The 20,057-nt window shown below is 39.0% G+C and overlaps 1 protein-coding gene across 2 annotated transcripts; it reads left to right on the plus strand.

Annotated features, from left to right (window-relative positions):
• Positions 1-1,473: 1,473 nt before the first annotated feature.
• On the plus strand, positions 1,474-19,713 carry kdm2ba (lysine (K)-specific demethylase 2Ba). 2 transcript variants are annotated; one of them, XM_052093668.1, is made up of 10 exons: positions 1,474-1,730; positions 10,596-10,862; positions 11,623-11,766; positions 12,068-12,154; positions 13,415-13,732; positions 13,826-14,775; positions 15,847-16,010; positions 16,090-16,251; positions 17,500-17,718; positions 17,987-19,713. In XM_052093668.1, the coding sequence occupies exons 1-10, from the start codon at positions 1,674-1,676 to the stop codon at positions 18,166-18,168; spliced, it is 2,550 nt and encodes an 849-aa protein (XP_051949628.1). In that variant the 5' UTR covers positions 1,474-1,673; the 3' UTR covers positions 18,169-19,713. The 2 variants fall into 2 exon arrangements, with proteins under 2 accessions (XP_051949628.1, XP_051949629.1); XM_052093669.1 differs by having other exon boundaries at positions 13,424-13,732.
• Positions 19,714-20,057: the final 344 nt, after the last annotated feature.

The following is a 20,057-nucleotide window of genomic DNA, read 5'->3' on the forward strand; positions in this document are numbered from 1 at the left end:
TTTAGGTTATTTTGCATTGTTTTGTGAACAATTGGTGTAAGACATGGACCCTATGTTGAATTTTTTTTGTAAATATATCGATTTATTTAATTTACCATATTTTTGCTTAGCAACCATAACTGTGTTGTAGTAAGACCTTATAACAAAGATCAAACCATGGGTTTGTAACATTATAATGTAACTTGATGCAAGTATGGCTTTTTATTAAACAAACTAGGGTATTTGTTATAAAAAATGGCAACACATTCAGATACTATAAATACAATGAAAATCCTATTACTTCCCAGATAGATTATAAGCATGCATTCACAGCATTTCCATCAAAATATTATAATTGCTACAGTTTACATTGCTATATTTGGGATTATTTTCAAAAGACTGATCCTGATGTCACCCTTTCCTCGAAAGACCGACAGCATATTTCATTGTAGATATTTTTATATAATTAGTCTATGTAGTGTAGTAGATTTAGAAAAGAAGATTTGCTTTTGCTTTTCCTGAATAGATGTAAGTGGTTGGAAGTGCACAGAGGTTGTTCGGGAGTTTTCAGTCTGTCAATTTAGATTTTAACCTTAATATGATGTCAAAGTAAATGTCAAAGGAATTTTCCACCAAAAAATTGCCTATAACTTTAAACAAAAACGGTTAGCAAGCGATTTAATAACACTTTAACCATGTTAACATGCATATTGTTTACGTCTTGTGGCTATAATTTTGAAACAGTGAGTATTTTAATGTTTACAAATTGGCCCCCATTCACTTCCATTGTAAGTGCCTGACTGTAACTCAGATTTGTGCTTTTTTTTTTTTAAGAAAGAAAGAAAGAAAAGAAAACGAGGGGCAAGTCACAATTTATTCAGCAACAAATGCTGTCGATTGAGCTTAACTTGCATTGAACCTAGAATATTCCTTTTAAATTGAGCATTTTAGCGAAAACAAATTCTTGCAAAATGAGGATGTCCAAATGCTCTTCAGCAGAATGGATAACTGCAGAGAATGCAGATCTAAATAAAGGTAGACACCTTTAAATTAAATTTGACTAGTTTAGGTATAAAGGCTGATAGGCCTCTAAATGTGAGATATTTGACCATTGTCATTCAAATTTGTCCCTACTTGTGTGACAAACACTGTTTGTATGAAACAGACATGCACTGATGATTGTAGCAAAGCAACAAAGTAGACTGAATCAATCAACCACAAGTGAACCGATAACTTCCTGTGTTTGTAAAAGAGGAAGACGGAATCAGACCCTCTTAATCATTCACAGAGCAAGACCTTGCTCTCGCATGGTTATGTCAGTAGTTCTTTGTGTGCGGCAGTCCCACCCCTCCCCCTTCTCTATCTCCCACCCAGACCCATGGCACAATGTGTGCTCTTTGTAGGCAAGCTTGTAACTGGATGCCAGGTGGTCTGTGATTGGCTAAGCTGAGGCCCCCCTCTCCCCCATTTTCTTTTTCTGGTGCATATGCATGAGGTAGCTGCTGTGTGCCTGTGCAGCTGCCTCTTCCAGACCGGAAAAGAGAGGGAGCGAAATAGCAAGACATTGGGGAAGGTTAGAGGAAGAGGAGTAGAGAAAGGAAATTGGGTGAGAGACTGAAGGCGACTGTTGTTGTGGGGGGGTCATAGCCATGTCTGTATTCTGTTTGTCTGGCTGGCTATGAGATCAGACAGCAATGGCCATGTCACTGAGCGCCGACGATGAGGATTACGACTCGGACACAGCCGAACAGGTCAGCGATCTCACTCCCTCTTCACACACACATACACACACACAAACAATTAGCTCCCTTCTCAGGTTCCCTTCCCTGTATGACCATGCCTCACAAACAAGGCTGAGAAATGTCTGCATGTATGTTCTCCACCTCTGCCTCTGCTTTCTTCTTTTTGTTCCCTTCCAAAGAGTGTTCTGGGTTTTGTTTTAGTGCAGTAGCTTTTCAGTGGCTAAGAATGGGGAGATTTCCATGCAACAGGAAATGCATCTGGCTTTCAATGTCACAGAAAAGAAAACACGATATAAAAGGAGAAGAGTGGCATCTACACTCCTGAGCTGTTGTCTTATTGTTCGTCTCTGCTGAGGTTTAGTTCTTGGTTGTGATTGTTGAATCTCGGAGTCATGTATGCTTGCTTTTGAAAGACTTGTTAGTTTAAAACCACTATTCTGTTGCTTTACCTTTATGCTTCCTGAACTCTGTGTTTGGATATGGTTCTATAATACTGGTTTGTCTCCTTTGTTTGGCTTTCAACTCCCGATTAATATGTTGGGCAAACTAAAATCTACTATTTGCCTTTGGAGGGGTATGATATACACAGCATGATGTCAGGCTCAGTTTTTTCATACATGTGTACAGGTAGAAAAACTGCATTATATGAAGACATGATTGAAGTTTTCTCAAAGCAGCAGCATGACTGGACATGTGTTGCCCTTAAGTTCTCTCCCCATAATGCACTGCTGCTCACTTTGGTTTGTTGCTTATGTGTGTAAAAAAAAATCTAGACTTTCTTACGCATGCATTAAGGTTGAAAAATGATATGACTGGTAGGTTTAAGTATTGTCTTAGGAAGCATGACAAGATGTACACCTTTTAGTGATGGGCTGTAAAACTGCTGACAAAATATTGGAATTATTAAGAACATTATAAATGATTACTTGCATGGGGCCTGGATAGCTCAGCGAGTATTGACGCTGACTACCACCCCTGGAGTCACTAGTTTGAATCCAGGGTGAGCTGAGTGACTCCAGCCAGGTCTCCTAAGCAACCAAATTGGCCCGGTTGCTAAGGAGGGTAGCGTCACATGGGGTAACCACCTCGTGGTCACTATAATGTGATTCGCTCTCAGTGAGGTGCATGGTGAGTTGTGCGTGGATGCCACAGAGAATATCATGAAGCCTCCACACGTGCTATATCTTTGCGGTAATGTGCTCAACAGGCCATGTGATAAGATGTGGAGGCAACTGAGATTCGTCCTGCGCCACCCGGATTGAGGCAAATCACTACGCCACCACGAGGACTTGGAGTACATTGGGAATTTGGCATTCCAAATTGGGGAGATAAAGGGGAAAAATGATTACACACTTGGAACAATGAGTGTGTGCAAGGTATTTTATATAAATTGGTGAGCAGTACTTGGTAGACACATACACAATGTGGAAGTTATGCATTCATCTAAGCACAAATGACATTCACATTCTAAAACATCTTAATCCATATAGTGATTTGTAAATGTGTCTTGTATCTTTAAGGCAGCTTCTAAGGTTGTTAATGGGGGAAGGTAGAGGCAACGGGGGGGGGGACAATAGGAGGTCCGGGCTGCTCTAGGCCAGGGCACCCCTGTCTGAGGTTAGCTTGGGAAGTGTGCAAGTCAAAAAGTTATGTTTACTTGGCTTCTTTGGGCATGTGTTTTCCCTGCTAATAAAAAAACTGCCTGAGATGGTTTGCTGGTCTGGATTAAATTTGTTTAGTTGATGTTCCAGCCTGGACAAGATGGTCTTCCAGTGTGGCCAAGCTTGTGTTTAGCTAGCTCCACTATACCCCAAACCCTTCTAAAACCTAAAAAAAAGAAAAAAGGCTGGGTTAAAATGGGGTTTTCATCAGTTGGGTCATCGTTAAATGATCTGGACAAATTGCCCAGTGCTTTGACCTCCCCATTACACTCAGTTGAATCAGTCTTAAGGAGTACACATACACTACACATCAAGTTGAAAATGGTATCAGTGACGTGTATCTGGTTCATCGCTTTTGTGCACTCCATTTTGCAGAGGCGGTAGTTTTCACTCTTCTGCAAAATTACTGGTTGCAATGAGGCCTTATGACTCAAGCACACATTGGGTCCTTTGACTTTCACTCCTTCTGACTCCCAGCTCTGAGCCTTGTGACATATGGCATTTCCATAAGAAAGTGCCAGGAAATAGACATAAATTCCCACACATAGCTGTGAGTAAACATATTTACGCACACTTATTCTTCAGAACAGTCAAGATGACGTGTGTATGGTCACGTCTAAACCATTAGCAGGTGTTTTCGGAGAATAGTGTTTGCATACCTCAACAGATTATGTAAGTCCTTCAGAAAGGAGAATAATTATGCTGGGATGTGGAAGTATATGCTGGGATGTGGAAAAGGAGGGCTCTAGATGTAATTTTGGAAGAGTGCTCATTAGTCCAGGCAGGGATAAATGGAAAGGTGATGCACTCCATATGTTTGCATGCATTTTAAAAGTTTGATTTCAGTCAGACTAAAACAATAACAGTCTTTTTGAAATGTCCTGCAAATGCAGTCTGTTTTTTGGCGAACTAACAGACCTATATGAGATCTTAGCTCCATTTCGTTCAGCATGTATACATGTTAACCAAACCACAATTGGCCTCTGCTTTGTATGCAAGCTCTGAAAGATGGAGGTGACATGAAATATGTCTATTTAACACTTCAGGGTTTTCCACATGCCGCTATGTCTTGTGCATGTGATGCAAAGTCTCTGGATGAGTGTCCATGTACAGGATGCGTGATGCAAATCTCGTCATCAGCAGTGTGCTCGAGCGCTGGATGCTGCAACCAGAGAAGTATGCCCTTGGAAATATTTGCACTAATAAATGGGTACACAAGGTGGCAACACTCACAGCTGAGCTGTTGCTGTCACGAAGAAGGGCTAGAAGATGTCATTATTGCTAAACAACAGGAGACAAAGGTTAAAACAACAACAGTAGATGTACACATCAGGAACGCTTGTGCGAGGAGGTCAGGAGATACTTTCATTTGTATGACTCAAGTCTGAAGGACTAGAAAAAAATCTTTATGGTTCTAAACTCCTGAAGAGCAATAGTCTGTCTCATAGTAGTTGTAGCGTGCATGCACCATCCGCCTGTGTATGTGTGCCCAGTTGTATGGAGTATACTTTGGCAGGCTCGCATTCCACCGTACGCAGACGCTGGGCATCAAAATAGAATTTTAAAACATATAGAGTATCTAGTGGTCAAAAAGAGTTGTCACCAGTTTAGATTTTTAGAAAAAAATAAGATCACAATTACAGCTGCCACAATAAACTAATAATAAAAATGTGTCAAATGCAGCATTCCATGGTTCAAAATGTTCAAAAGAAGTTTTTTGTAGTGGTAAAAAAATAAACAAATTAAATAATAGTTCTGATTTTCATGGTGCAATGAGGACCAATATGATGTTGAACAGCCATAACGTAATTACGAGACCATTCTTGTCTTATTTGAGATGTGTAGCCTGCATAAAGAATATGGCATGCAGCTGCCCAACACAAATATTTTAATGTAAATTCAATGAATCAAAATTTATCACAATTACAATATCAAAGGAAATAATCAGTCAATTAAGATTTTTGTGTTATCGTGCAGCCATAATTTGTGGAGCATTGTGGTAAAATAATTATTCATGGCCGCCTAGCAGATCATAGATTATATAACTGCATTGTTTGCTTATTCAGCTATTTCTGTTGGTCTCCCAGGTATGTGTAGGACTGCACCACTTCCAAGTTCTCAATTTGGATGCATGAATGTTCTCAGAGACTCCCTGGTACACTAAAAATGGTAACCGGAAAGTTTCTGGTTCGATCCCAGCAAGGGGTGAGTGATGAGCCATCACCGTTTGTTCCCTGGGCAAAGCACTTAACCCCAGGTTACTCCGGGAGTAACTGTCCCTGTAATAAGTGGTGCTATTCTATCTATGGCAAAGTCACAGAAACAAATTCACCAGCCCTGGACATATGGCCATAAATAAAGATTATATTCTATTTGAATCAGACGGTACCCTAACACAACAAGTCCTCAACCAGTCTCACGTATGTGAATCTCCACTGATGTTGCAGCGTACTATGGAAAGTTCACTGGAGAACCTCTGAATGAGCTGGTGTCATACTTTGTTGAAAAGGACTGATCTTGGGTCAGAAGAAAGTAATGTGTTACAGCTTACATCCTCAAATGTAGGGAATCTTTTAACAGCTAATGAGTTTGTGCAGTAATACAACAGTCTCTTATTTTGAAATGTCTATCTCCAATATTGGGTTCTAAACTTGGACAAAATGAATAGAGGTCACAGCTGTGATAAATCACACCAAAGCACACAAATGGTGTTGTGCTGCTGGGTAGTTGTAGGCATTTTTTTTAGTCAACAGTCTGTACTGCTCTGCAGCACCCTGAATTTGTTTTGATGAAATGTATAGTACTGGGGGAAAGATTGCGTTCTCATTGTTTTGTTGTGAAGGATTATGATGACATTTGAATGCAGTATAGGATTTTCCAAGGGCAAAAATGGTTTTGTATTTGTTTATGGTATGGCTGGACTTGGTAATATGTAACTATGTTAAATATCCATCCTACCAGATCATTTATAATCTGTATACCTTTACTTACATTTAGTTAATTAAAAGATGCTGTCTAATTTGCCTTATTGTATTTTGTGCACACTATTCATTAGTACTCTGAAATCATTGTGTACATTTCTGTTATTTAAGGTCTCAGATAAAACACAATTGTAAAAAAAACAACAAAAAAAAAACATCTGACGTTAAATGCAATCATCAACCACTTCCCCCTATCAATTTTAAATCTTAAATAGACCTATTTCTGCCACCGTTTCCTTCACTCCACCAGTGAGCAGGAACTGCTGTGTTGCCATGGCTACATTGCAGAAGGATGGACTTCCAGTGCTGCACTGCAGTTTTGTGCATGTGTTGTACTGTATTCATTATTTGAGCTGGGAGGCAAGATAAAAATGGCACTTATTTGTAAAGGAGAAAATCGAGATGAAGATTGTGTTTAGTGGTACATGTAATCAAGTGATGATTATAATAACTGCATTGATGCTAATAAAGGAGATGATAATGATGATAAGTAAGAATAGATCTTGTGGCAGCATCACTTCACTACAGTGAGATAAAAATAACAGCTGACATAGTCCTCAAACATACGCACATCTGTAGTACCTGATACCAGTGACACTTTTTTTTTTCTCCTTCACAAGATCATTTAAAAAAATCATTGTACCAGAACTCTTTGCCAAATCTGTTTGTTAATTGCCATGTTATTTATTTTATTTATGTAATGCATTGCATATGACATAATCAGTGAGCACTTTATTAGGAACACTATTGTCCTAATAAAGTGCCCAACGTGGTCTTCTGCAGTTGTAGCCCATCTGTCTCAAGGTTCGACATGTTGTGCATTCTGAGATGCTTTTCTGCTCACTAAAATTGTACAGAGTGGTTATCTGAGTTACTGTAGCCTTTCTGCCTGCTCTAACCAGTCTAGCTATTCTCCTTTCTCTCATCAACAAGGCATTTCCATCCGCAGAACTGCTGCTCACTGGATATTTTTGTTTTTTCGCATTATACTCTATACATTCTTAAGACTGTTGTGCATAAAAATCTCAGATCAGCAGTTACAAAAAATACTCAAACCAGCCCGTCTGGCATCAACAATCATGCCATGGTCGAAATAACTGAGATGTTTTTACTCATTCTGATGGTTGATGTGAATATTAACTGAAGCTGCTGACCTGTATCTGCATGATTTTATGCATTGCACTGCTGCCATAATTGCATTGACAAGTAGGTGTACAGGTTTTCCTTATAAAGAGCTCAATGAGTGTATATTTTAAGATATATGGGACTATATCCTTTTTATTTAGAACATTTTGGCACTTTTATTCATATGTACATTAGAGAAAGTGGATGGGAAATTGTGAGAGGAAGATGATCAGGAAATGTAGTTAGTCGGATTTGAACCTGCATTGGCTGCACGAGCACCATAACTCGACATGTTGAACTTACCACTAGAACACGGCCCTGACAATACATTAATTTCTATACTGGCAAGTAGAGAGTATTACAATTAGTGGTCGAACTATATGGGTTTTTCAATGACTGATGGCGATACCGATATATAGAGAGCAGGACATAAATAACGATAAACACTACCAAAAAATGTTTTGGCCAAAAAATGGCCGATTATTTGGCCTGGCCAATATTAGTTAGTCACTAATTATAATCACTATATCTCCAAAATACTGTTCTTCAATACTATTCCTTTCAAAGCCAGTAAAGACGTATCAGTTGGTAATTGAAGACTTTTTACAATAAGCAGCCCAACAATGGTGTCCACATTTAATTTGATTTGCTTTTGTTTATCCCACCCTCATTGGGTTTTACTCTCCCTCATGATCAATTTATAATCAGCATTAAAACATTAATGTATGGGTTTAAACTTCAAAGCATCCATTCTGTGGAATGCCAGTGCTGGTGGTTTGAGAATAATTGGACACCTGAACTCGTGTTATCAGAACAAATTCACTGCCAGCAACAAAGGGACTTGATGGGGCGGTTTGCCGGAATCCACTATTTGTTCCTTTCATTGCATTAAAGATCAAGTTCAAGGGTCCAAGCTAACGTAATGTGGTCCTTAAATAGGTTATATTCTAATATATAAGAGAGTGCACAGTGGAGTAGTGATGCCAAACAAATGTAAAATGTTGCAGATCTCAAGGGTGATAAAGTGATGGCTATAAGCATTTATTATTGAAGCGTTGTAAATAGATTCATACAGGAACAGTATGACTGGGTGGGTAAACAGGATTTAAGATGGGCTGGTAAGAGCTTTGAGTCATTTGGCACTTTTCCACTGCACGGTACGGTTCGACTCGTCTCAGCTCTACTCGCTCTACGTTTCTGAGCTTGCATTTCCACTGCAGTTTAGTGTCCCTCAACGTGGGTGGGATTATAGGCTGATCGTCATAGTTGTGCCGACTCTACTGCCGTGACATCATCTTAAACACAAAACAAACTGATCAAAACAATAACATGACCGCTAGCTGTTAGCTACTAGCTCATTGTGCTGCATAAAGCAGTTGTTGCATGGTGATTTTACACAGGTGCAACAGTTAAATTGGCCTGATTGTTTTAGAAGCAAGCTTCCAGTAGCTGATCAACTAAATAAAGTGAAGTTTTCAAGCAGAGGATAGAGTTAACGCGTCCAGAGCACTCTCCCTCCCATTGCTCTCCGGTTCAGATAGCGTCCATTTGGTCGAACCACTTCCACTTTTACTTGATGGTTCTGTAGTCACTTAAAAATTTTTTTACCTTTTCCCTACACCATTGGTATGTCCGGTGGTAGCCGTGTGCGGCCAACAGCTGAGACACTTCTTGAGAGACTTTTTCATTTTGCTCATCGCTAACTAGTGGACCTTCTGCACCTTGTTTATTGACCATGGCATGGTTTTGCACACAGCCATTTCTTTTTTCACAATTCGAAATGTGTGTGAACAAAAGATACTGCTATCGCTGTTGCTAATTTTAAAAATAGCGGATTGATGTTGCGTGTCGTAAATCCAGTGATGCTGGTAGTTACTATTCTCCCTGACCAATCAGTGATCTGCAGGATTTTGACCTCACATTTAGTATCGGCTTGGCTCGCGTGGAACCTCGACCGAGATTTTACTAAAAAAAAGTATCAGGTACCAGGTACTATCCACAGTGGAAAACCCCAAAAAAGTAGAGTTGTACCATGCAGTGGAAAAGCCCCAATTGATAGCTGTTCAGTGTACAGAATGAGGTTACAGAAGAGCAACTATAGTGGCAATACTACTTCATCTCTGCCATTTGAGCTAATCAAATGTGAACCAGGTACCAAGCAAATTACATTAAATGGACTGAATGGTTTAAAATGGAGCTTCAAATGAGCCTGAATTAAATATGGGTTGCATGTATGTGTTTTACTTGCTAGTTTTAGTAGCCACAAGAAAGCAATATCTAAATAAGCCTAATATAATCTCAAAAATATAGCAAGAATTAGGTTTTTACTATACAGTAAGTCCTAAGGAAACTACTGCAATGGAATCCCTACTAGACTTTCCAAAAAGAAAAAAATTGAGCATACACCAAATCTTTACACTGGCTTCTAGTTGGGTACAGAACTGAAATTTAAAGTTCGGTTATGTGATTTTAAAAAGTGCTGTTATTTATAAATTACTTAATGGCTGAAGACTAAAATCAATTGTCAGATATGCTTGGAAGATTATGAACCTAAAGGAACTTGTAGATCATTAGGGATGTTTAGTTATTAATACCTTAAATATTTGGATTTAGATGTTACATTCAAGTTCCGAAAATTGATCTTTTCTTGTGTCAGTTGTGGTTCAGCTCTGAACTCCTTTTTACCCTGTTGCATTGATTTCCATTCAATTTCAGATTGTATTTTAAACCAGTTCTAATTGAATTAGTATTTCAAATGAATAATAATTTTAATGTGATTTCTTTATTTTATTTCTCACAATGCCATTGTAAAGCAAACCTGTACAAATAAACCTGCCTTGGCTTGCCTATATCTATAAATGCAACACGTTTCCACTATACATTACAGTAAACGGTAGTTTCAAGCAAAGACTTAATAATAGCACTTATTTCTGAGTCTGATTTGCATTTACCAGCGTGTGGGAATTGTTTTGGTCTTAATTTAGCCTTTGGATTGTTGCTGGATTATATTTAATGTTTCTTGGGTAACAGTGCTGAGGTATACATAGATGTAATCTAATTATTGTTGTTTTTTTAAATTATTATTTAATCCTATTCCTCTTTTTTAGCAACGGCTACCCAACCGGCCAAACCCCAAAATGGCTGCATCAACGGTAACAACTCCGGCAGCAGCCAGCTCTTCTTCCAGTTCGACAGCAGTCAAGCTGCCATCCAATCGAACCTCCTCTGGAGCTCGCCGAAGGCGAACACGATGTCGGAAGTGCGAGGCGTGTGTTCGGACAGAATGTGGAGAGTGTCATTTCTGTAAGGACATGAAGAAGTTTGGAGGGCCTGGCCGCATGAAACAATCCTGTATTATGAGACAGTGTATAGCGGTAAGAAACCCAGTAACTCAGTAAGTCACTAGAAAGTCACCATCCCCCTTTCAAAGAATTACATTTTGTTGCATTATACATTAAAATAAATTATGCTTGGTACACTTTTAATTACACACACATTTGAATACTTGGAATTAAGAGTATTTTTATTGGATAAGAAGACAATTACTAGCAATTTTATATATGTACCAATCATACCATATGCAGCAAAGTAGTTTAAATGATTAATTATTAATGATTACAAAAGGTGTTTTCCCAGAGGATTCCACTGCTGGAAGTGTAGTTTTAAGAGGAGTTTTGAGAAGAATTTACTTTGGGCAGAAGGGCACTTAAAAATGGTTAGAGGGGTATTAATTAATGTCAAAGGTTTAGTGGTTTAAAATCAAGATTTAAGAAGTGAACGGCCGCAAAATCACTGACAGGGTGGCAGGAAAAGCGATGAATATGCTTCATGATACAGCCAAAATAAAGGACAATGCAACAAAAGGTGAATGTCAAGGCTCTGACCTAAATATCATTGGAATGACTTAAAGCCTGAGGCCACATCCACAATAACGCATTTAACCCTCCTCTTGTGTTCAGAATCTGCAGACGCCGTTTGCATTCACGGGTTATTCAAACTGTTCATATTTTGAAAGAGATGGTGTTTTGAAATTGTGTTTTCTATTTTTGTTATTTAAATTTTGGAATACAAGTTTACACATGTTCAAGAAAATTGATATACAAGATGTTAATATATTGGCATGTGGTTCCACAGCCTGTGTTACCGCACACAGCAGTGTGTGTGGTATGCGGTGAGGCTGGTAAAGAAGACACACTTGACGAAGAAGACGAGAAATTTAACGCCATGCTCATGGAGTGCTCCATCTGCAACGAGATTGTCCATCCAAACTGCCTCAAGGTCAGAGTGACTGAACCATAGCTTTACCTCTTTTTCACTTACCACTGACCTAAGTAAATGCAAAGAAGTGTAGCAGTGTACACCCTCCCCCTCTTTCGTTTTATATGGGCACAAAAAAGGAAGACATTCGGTTGAAGTGTATGTTAGAGGGCAGGTTCTCACAGCATTTAACACCCTTTAGATCCTCTTTAGAGTGTGCAAGGGTGGAGTTTTCACATTACTTATCAGGAGTGTGTTAGCATAAATGCTCCTAGACCTCTCTGGCTCCCTCTGCTCTGACACTAGCCTCTTGCCTATACAGGTGAAGGATGCACCTGGGGTGGTAAATGATGAGCTTCCGAACTGCTGGGAATGTCCCAAATGCAACTACGCTGGAAAAACTGGAAAAGTGAGTACCTGGGGAACAGTAAAGATGTTTTTTTTTTTATTAATATTTGTATTTATGAAAAGAGACTAATTATATATAATGGTATACAGCTAAGTAAGAACTTTGTTTTTGTATAATCTCCTGAGATCCGAGCGTGACTGCTGTGTGCATTTTCCATTTCCCTTTTTGATTTGTAACTAGTTGCACAAAAATAAATGAATAAATTGTAGAGCAAATAGTTTACCTAAAAATTTAAGGCAACCGATGTGGACAGCTGGACTAAGTTGTGAAATTTTATAATACCAAATTATTGAAAGTCAGATTGTTTTATCAAATTGTTCATTATGTTTCTAGGAGTTGTGGTTATTCATGTTTTGGAGACATTACAGACATTCAGCATAATTCTGATTCAAATGGCTAGCATCATCAAATCTCTGCCAACCATGTTAAAATAAAATTATACAATTCTGAATCTATGTACTGATTATCATTCTCCCATGTCTGCCAAACATGTTGAGTGGTCCAAACATTTTCTGCAGCCTGAAACTGAACTTTTTATAGGAAGTTTGGATTGAATGCACTTCGAGAGCTATAGGATGCTCCCTATTTAGTACACCTCTTCACATCCTGTGTGCTCTCTATCTGGTCTCAAATCAGTTTGAAATGCACCTTATTTTCATCCTAACTCTGTATAAAGCCTCTGAAAGCAACATTTCCCAGCTTTTGGATGCATCCATTGATTCTCAATGGGATAATGCACAGTGAATATAGGATATTGTTTAGTGTGGCATTTCACGATAATGCACTCAATTAAAAACAAATGGCATATTGGATGAAGTTTTTAATGTAAAAACATATTTAGGTTTCTTAGCAGATGTAGTTTTGTTGGCGTTTCTCCCAAAGACAAACTCTGCTGTGGTCAGCACCATGTTGTTTGGTCACATGACATTATGTCGAAAGTTTAATCATTTACTGACAGTCCAGAGTCCCCTAATCTGAGATCAGTTGATTTAAATGAAATGTAATTATGCAAATTATGTTCACTGACTTTTTGATCCTGTGTTGCCTCAGATATTTTGTTCCTGTTTTAGTTTCATTTAGATTAGGGTTTGGAACATAAGAGTACATTTTGACAGAATATACATTTTTGGGAGAACTTATCTAATGCAAGCTCATTGAAGTTTAACAATTATAGCAGTTATAGTTAATATCATGTCATCAGATGAATGGATGATATTCAAAAGGTATAAAGTTGTCTTTTGTTTTCTTGCCATTCTTTTGGCCTGTAAGCAAAAACGGGGCCCAGGATTTAAGTATGCATCCAACCTGCCGGGTTCCCTGTTGAGGGAGCAGAAGGCAGGCCGTGATGGACGAGAGGAGGGTGACCAGGCTTCATCTGGCGCAGCATCCATCAAGAGGAAAAGTGAGAGGGAAGAGACTCCCAGAATAAAGACTGAGGATCTGCCCTCACGTCTGCCCCCACACTTGACGCCAAGTGGTCTGCAGAGACCAAGGTCTGAAGTGCCTAACTTTTTGAGGAAGAAGAGGAAGTTATTTGAAGATGATGAAGAGGAAGAGGAGGCGAGCACTAAAAAAAAGGTAACATGCACATAGACAAACATTCATTTGCATAAACATTAAAAATCTACTTTTGATTTGTCATTCAATAACTTCGTAATTTTGTATTTGTAGCCGAAGAAACCCTGGAGACCCGAAGAGTCTTTGATTCCCAAACTCTCTCAGATGAAAACAGAAGAGGAAGAGGATAACTCTGATGAAGAGGAAGAGAAGCGAGAGCCACCTCGCCGTTTATTCAAGAGAGACTACAGCACAGTAAGAAAAGAGGAAGAGCAGCATGAAGAGCGGCGGGAGGAGAGAGATCCATTTTTCAGATCCCTAAAGGAAGAAGACGAGGAGGAAGAGGAAGAGGAGAGTAATGCCAAACAAGGCAGGGACAGCAGCCCTGCACTGAAGAATCTCTCGTTATCACTTGAGAGTGACGCATCATGGTGTAGCTCCCCCAGGGCCGGTCCCAGCAGCGAAAGCAGTGAGACACGGGAGAAGGCTCCTCGACCCAGGGCGAGACGGCACCGTCGCAAGCCCCAGAATCGGCAGCTCAGCACAGAGCTCAGCAAGCAGCTCAACATGGAGATCCGCCGCACAGAGCATTCACTGGCCAACAAGAACCAGCAGCCGCTCAAGAGTGAACCCGAGGACAGCGAGAACGAGGAACCAAAGAGAGGCTTAAGGAACAGGACTGCAGGGAATGGAGTAGGAGGTGGAGGAGTAGAAAGGGGAGGAGGTGGAGAGGCAGGAGGGGAGAGGCCACACTTACGAGCTCGAGAGATGAATGGGACATCTTGGGAGCTGCGGCACTTTTACCCTCCTCAGATAACCCCACTAGGCTTGAACCGCAGTTCACCCACAGTCAGGCCACTGCCCGCCCGTTCCCCTCCCAAATGTGTGCAGATGGAACGGCACGTTATCCGGCCGCCTCCGATCTGCCCTCCACCTGATAGACTGCCACTAGCAGATGGCCGTAATCACATAGCTCCTAGAGAAGTCTGGTTGGCTATCTTTAGTCACTTGAGCCATCGTGAGCTTTGTGTGTGTATGCAAGTGTGCCGGACCTGGAATCGCTGGTAAGAAAAACCTAAAGTCTAGTTTATCTGTTGACAATTAGATGATCAATTATAAATAGTTCAGTCATGACAACTCTCTGAATAAATTTCATGGATATGATAGTTGTTGGTTTGGTTTTTGCGGACTATACCTGCTTACGCTGCTGCAGAACAAGTACAAAGACTTGCCACTGCTATTTCATACACATACTGCATGAAACATACTGCAGCATAATTAGACATAAATATAATCCCCTTGAAGACCTGTGGTGCTGGGGAGGAGGAGGGTTTCAGTGAGAACTCTTGTAGTGCGCTGCAATGCAACCAGATTACCTGCAAACAACCGGCAATTTAGATGTTCTACAAAGATATTGGCTAACAGATTTCTTGTCAAATGACGCATCATCTTGGGCCATAGAGATTGTGAGCTGATTGGCTGACAGATCACATGTTTAAAAGGGCCTATCAGCTTGTATCATGAGTTTTATGACTTTGAATCTTTTATCAAAGTTTGGATATATGTGACCTCTAATTAATGTCCCTGTTCCAAATGATGACCTCAGCCCTTATTGTCCTCTTCCAAGTCCAGGCTTTGGTTGAAATATCACATGGCCTGTTGGGTAGCATTGTTCAAAAGTGTTTATCAGGAACACACTGAAGGCACATAGTGTGTGAACATGACCACTCCTTTGAACCATAAAAAGACAAATAGGATATCCTATGGTCTTATGTACAAACAAAGGTCATGAGACTGCAAGTCCAAATCATTTGTGTCAGTTGAGATGGGGCCTATGTGATTAATACAAAGACATTTTACTGTTGGTTTCATTATTATTGTGATTTCAGATCTTTTGACTAGCATTACATTTACATTTATGCATTTGTCAGACGCTTTTATCCAAAGCGACTTACAGAGCACTTATTACAGGGACAATCCCCCCGGAGCAACCTGGAGTTAAGTGTCTTGCTCAAGGACACAATGGTGGTGGCTGTGGGGCATCCTTCTGATTACCAGTTTACCAGATTACCAGTTATGGTGATTAGACCACTACACCACCACCACTCCACATTAATGTCTGTGTATGTGTTTAGGTGCTGTGAAAAGAGGTTATGGACTCGTATAGATGTGAAGCGTTGCAAGTCCATCACCCCTCTCATGCTGAGTGGGATCATTCGCAGACAGCCCATCACTCTGGATCTGAGCTGGACCAACATCTCCAAGAAGCAATTAAGCTGGCTTATTAATCGATTACCAGGTGAGTATTTATGTAAGCATGTTTGTGGATTCATTTCATCTGCCTCTAAACCCCTGTATATATGCGTGTTTTGATGCAGGACTGAGGGTGCTCCTTCTGTCAGGCTGTTCATGGGTGGCTGTTTCAGCTCTCTGCACGTCTAGCTGTCCTCTATTGCGCACTCTGGACCTGCAGTGGGTTGAGGGACTCAAAGACCCCCAGATGAGGGACCTACTCTCCCCTCCTACTGACAACAGACCTGGTAATACACATAAATAAATGCACACATGCAAGTTTCAACATAATTCCATATCCCAATATAGGGCTCTATGATTCCCTCATTGTTGAAAACACGGACAGAATCATAGATAATGACCATCCAGTCATAAAAACACAATTAACTTTTAAAACACGAAATGTCACGGAATTTAACATATTTGAAATGAAAATACTTTATGAATGCACAGTTAATTAAATTCAAATCATGATATGTCCTAGTATTATAAATAAAATAAAAAAGCCACAAAAGGAGATTTAATTAAACAATAGCCTATACGGTTTGCAAGAGCTGAATGGTTTAAGAGTAAGTGAGATGACACTGCTTGTACACTAACCACATCATTAACACCATGCTCGCTCTTGTGTGTGTGAATTAATGACAAAGTGCACACCATCAAAAACAGAACATAATATTTAACTAGATGTGTGAAATTTTAAAAGTGCCACAGAACTATATTACCTCTGTATAGTAAAATGTTATATTCAATGTAGGAGTAGTAGTAATGATGATAATAATGTATCAGTAATAATTACATTATATTTAAGCAATATCTCAAGCAAGAGTTTCTTCACTGCTTTCATAAATACTGTGATGCTCTATGTATCCCACCACCTCTGGTTTTGGATTGGATTTAATAAAAAATAATGCAATGGTATGTTGACACTTTTTTTTAAATGATACAATGTAATAAACTTTAAACCGCACTGTTCAGTGAAATAAAATGGAAAACACGGAATTTGGGAAAAAAATGTAATGGAATTTGAAAAAAATAAATAGGATTTCATAGAGCCCTACCAATATCATAAAATATTCAGGATTAAATAGTAATAATAAAGATGCATTCTGTGTTATTGTCAGTTGGTCAGTTTTCATTATTTAACTGTTAGTTTTAGGTGTTTTTCATAGTTTTTTAATTTTACTTTATTAATGTTATTTCATATTATTTAGTAAACAGCGTTTCATTTCTCTTGATTTTCTAATTTTAGCACTATCTTGTGCCATTTTAATGTTTGATAAAGGTGGGTGGTAAATGCTTAACATTTTGTAATATACTGTGTATCAATTTTTATTGTATTTTAGTTATTTTTTTGTTAGAAAACTGTATTTTACTTTAGTTTCATTTTTCCCCAAATAATGTATCAGTGAACATTTAGTTTTCATTTTAGTTTCGGTTAATAATAACATGTATCTTTTGTCAACAATATTCTCCACTTGTTTCTTTTCTATCAGGTCAAATGGACACTCGCAGTAAACTGCGAAATGTGACTGGCCTGCGTCTGGCTGGTTTGGACATCACAGACAGCTCTCTGCGTCTTATCATTAAGAATATGCCTCTTCTCTCCAGTCTGGACTTAAGTTACTGCAACCATATCAATGACCAGTCAGTCAACCTGCTGACTGCTGCAGGGACTACCACTAGAGACTCACTCACCGATGTCAACCTTTCTAGTAATTGAACAGTTCACAAATTCAGTCACAGAAGCCATTTTACCACAACTAATGCCTTAAAATAGTATGTGTACCCATATACAATAAATCTATAAGGAATCTTGCCATCTTGACAAAACTAAGAAGAGAATGTGGTTTCAAATAATGCTGTTCCATAACCCTTTTCCACCAACATAGTGCCAAGTAATGGTTCACTTGTATCAGTCTAATGCTGGAAAACCATTAATTCACTCCTGACTGACCTTTCCTTTCTTAATTGTCTTTTTAGTGTGTAACAGGGTCACCGACCAGACGCTGAGCTACTTCAAACGCTGTGGAAGCATCTGTCGCATTGACCTGCGCTTTTGCAAGCAGGTGAGCCGGCAGGCCTGTGAGCGCTTCATCGCAGAGATGTCCGTCATTGTTCCCTTCCAACTACAAGAGGATAAACTGCTCCAAAAACTCAGCTAGTTGTGCCACACAGCACCACCTAGTGTCTGGGAGGACTGAACAACTCAATCTAAGATGATACTATGTATCAAGTGCTCTCATGTATTTGGAGAAATGACTTTAACTGGAGATGCACATTAAAAAACAAGCACTGCAACACATGTCTATGGACAAACCTTTTTGTCACCTCCTTTCAAACTGGAGAGAAGAGACAGTGTACCTAACTGTACATAAGAATGCTCCTGTTCTGAATGCTTTATTCTGAAGGTGGACACTTAATTGGGCAAATTCTGTATTTTTAAGAGGAGATTCAATGTTTAAAACTGGGGGATTGTACTTAAAAATTGATGTGATCGAAAGCAGAGAATGGGATGTGCATATACAGTATACACACAACATTCACACACTCACTAGATACTACAAACACTTTATCTGTGAGAGTAAGCATGATTGTACATTGTTATTCAAAACGCTCAAATCAGTTTTTGTATAAAAGATGTATCGGTTTAGAATTCTGTGATATATTTGGTTCAGTCCTGGGTATATGTGTTGTTCTTTATTTCATATATATATACATATATATATATATATATGTATATATAATGTGTGTGTGTGTAATTTTTTAAATATCTCTGTTCGTTTATGTCCTCAGTATTGGAATGTTCCAATCTGCTCAACGTTTTTCAATGATGAGTTTGACTGATTTGAATTTCAAGTGCTCACTGATCTAATCTCAGAGCAGAAATAGGCGTGATATTTGTTTTTCAGAGGTTTATTTATAAAACAGTGCCATATTCCATCTGTGTAACAGTCAAGCCTTCATCCTTTAGAGAATATTTCACAGCTATGCTTGTGTGTGTAGAGAATGGTACCTCAGTATCCCTCTTAAGAGGTGTTGGGTGAAAAAAAAAAAATGCCAAGTTAAGTGGTTAACTTGAATATACGTACATGGAATATATAAATTTTCTGTTCTTAATTTCAATGCAGCTTTCAGACCAAGCTTTCTGAATCATTTAAAAAGATTCTAAACATGTTACGAAGATCATTCATAATTCCGCTAATGTAATTATGGTAATTTTATTTTGTACAACACAATCAGGTTGTATTGCAATTTCTTCGCTAGGCCAAAAAAAGACTTTCAGTTTTTGTCTATAAGTCATCAAGTATGTGCGTTATTCCACAGTGGTTGTTATTGTAAAATGGTAACCGTGATGATGACAGATGATTTTAATTATGTGTATTATTGTGAGTTTTGTCTCAGGATTGCGACTCAGAAAGAGTAAGCCTGCCATTCGATCTAAGCCACTTGTACCACTGTAAATTAAAGCATTGTTTGCCATTTAAAACACTCTAATGTACATTCGGCTATTTATATTTGTATGTAATTAAAAACAACTGAATTGATTAATTAAGCAATCTTTCTCAAAAAGGGAACTGGCATTCCAAAGAACAAGTGGAACTTGTTTTTGTACATCAGTAATGTGTGGCAAATGTTTCTGCATTCTGATTTGAATATCTCTTAACTTGTTCCCTACAGAAGTAACATATTAAAGTGTTCATGATGTAAAGAATCACATTTTCCTGATCTTTTGACATATAAGAAGTCATTGTATTATAAAAACATACTGTAAGTTTCAGAACTCAAAACTTCCTCCTTGCTGCTAAAAGAGCATTTGTTTAAACCCAGCTGCCAAAACGACTCATCCTCTACTTCCTCCACATTGTGATGTCATACTGTGGTAGACATTTTCATCTGACTGCTCCATAACAACATCAATGCCTACTTTACCATGAATTACTTCCGTAACCCATCCAGTAGTGATGAGCAGTTCAGTCAAGAGCAGAGAGCCAATAGATACAGTCGGCAAGGAAGCCCCACCCTCTCGTGGGGGAAAGCAGAGCCCTGTTAC

This window comes from Xyrauchen texanus, chromosome 27 (assembly GCF_025860055.1).
Source record: "Xyrauchen texanus isolate HMW12.3.18 chromosome 27, RBS_HiC_50CHRs, whole genome shotgun sequence".
NCBI lineage: Eukaryota > Metazoa > Chordata > Actinopteri > Cypriniformes > Catostomidae > Xyrauchen > Xyrauchen texanus.

Bases quoted from the DNA above. Each gene is read 5' to 3' on its own strand.
- kdm2ba (XM_052093668.1), top strand. From the start codon at position 1,674: ATGGCCATGTCACTGAGCGCCGACGATGAGGATTACGACTCGGACACA. The intron at 12,155-13,414 runs GTGAGTACCTGG...GCCATTCTTTTG, and splicing joins ACGCTGGAAAAACTGGAAAA to GCCTGTAAGCAAAAACGGGG. The intron at 16,011-16,089 runs GTGAGTATTTAT...GTTTTGATGCAG, and splicing joins GCTTATTAATCGATTACCAG to GACTGAGGGTGCTCCTTCTG.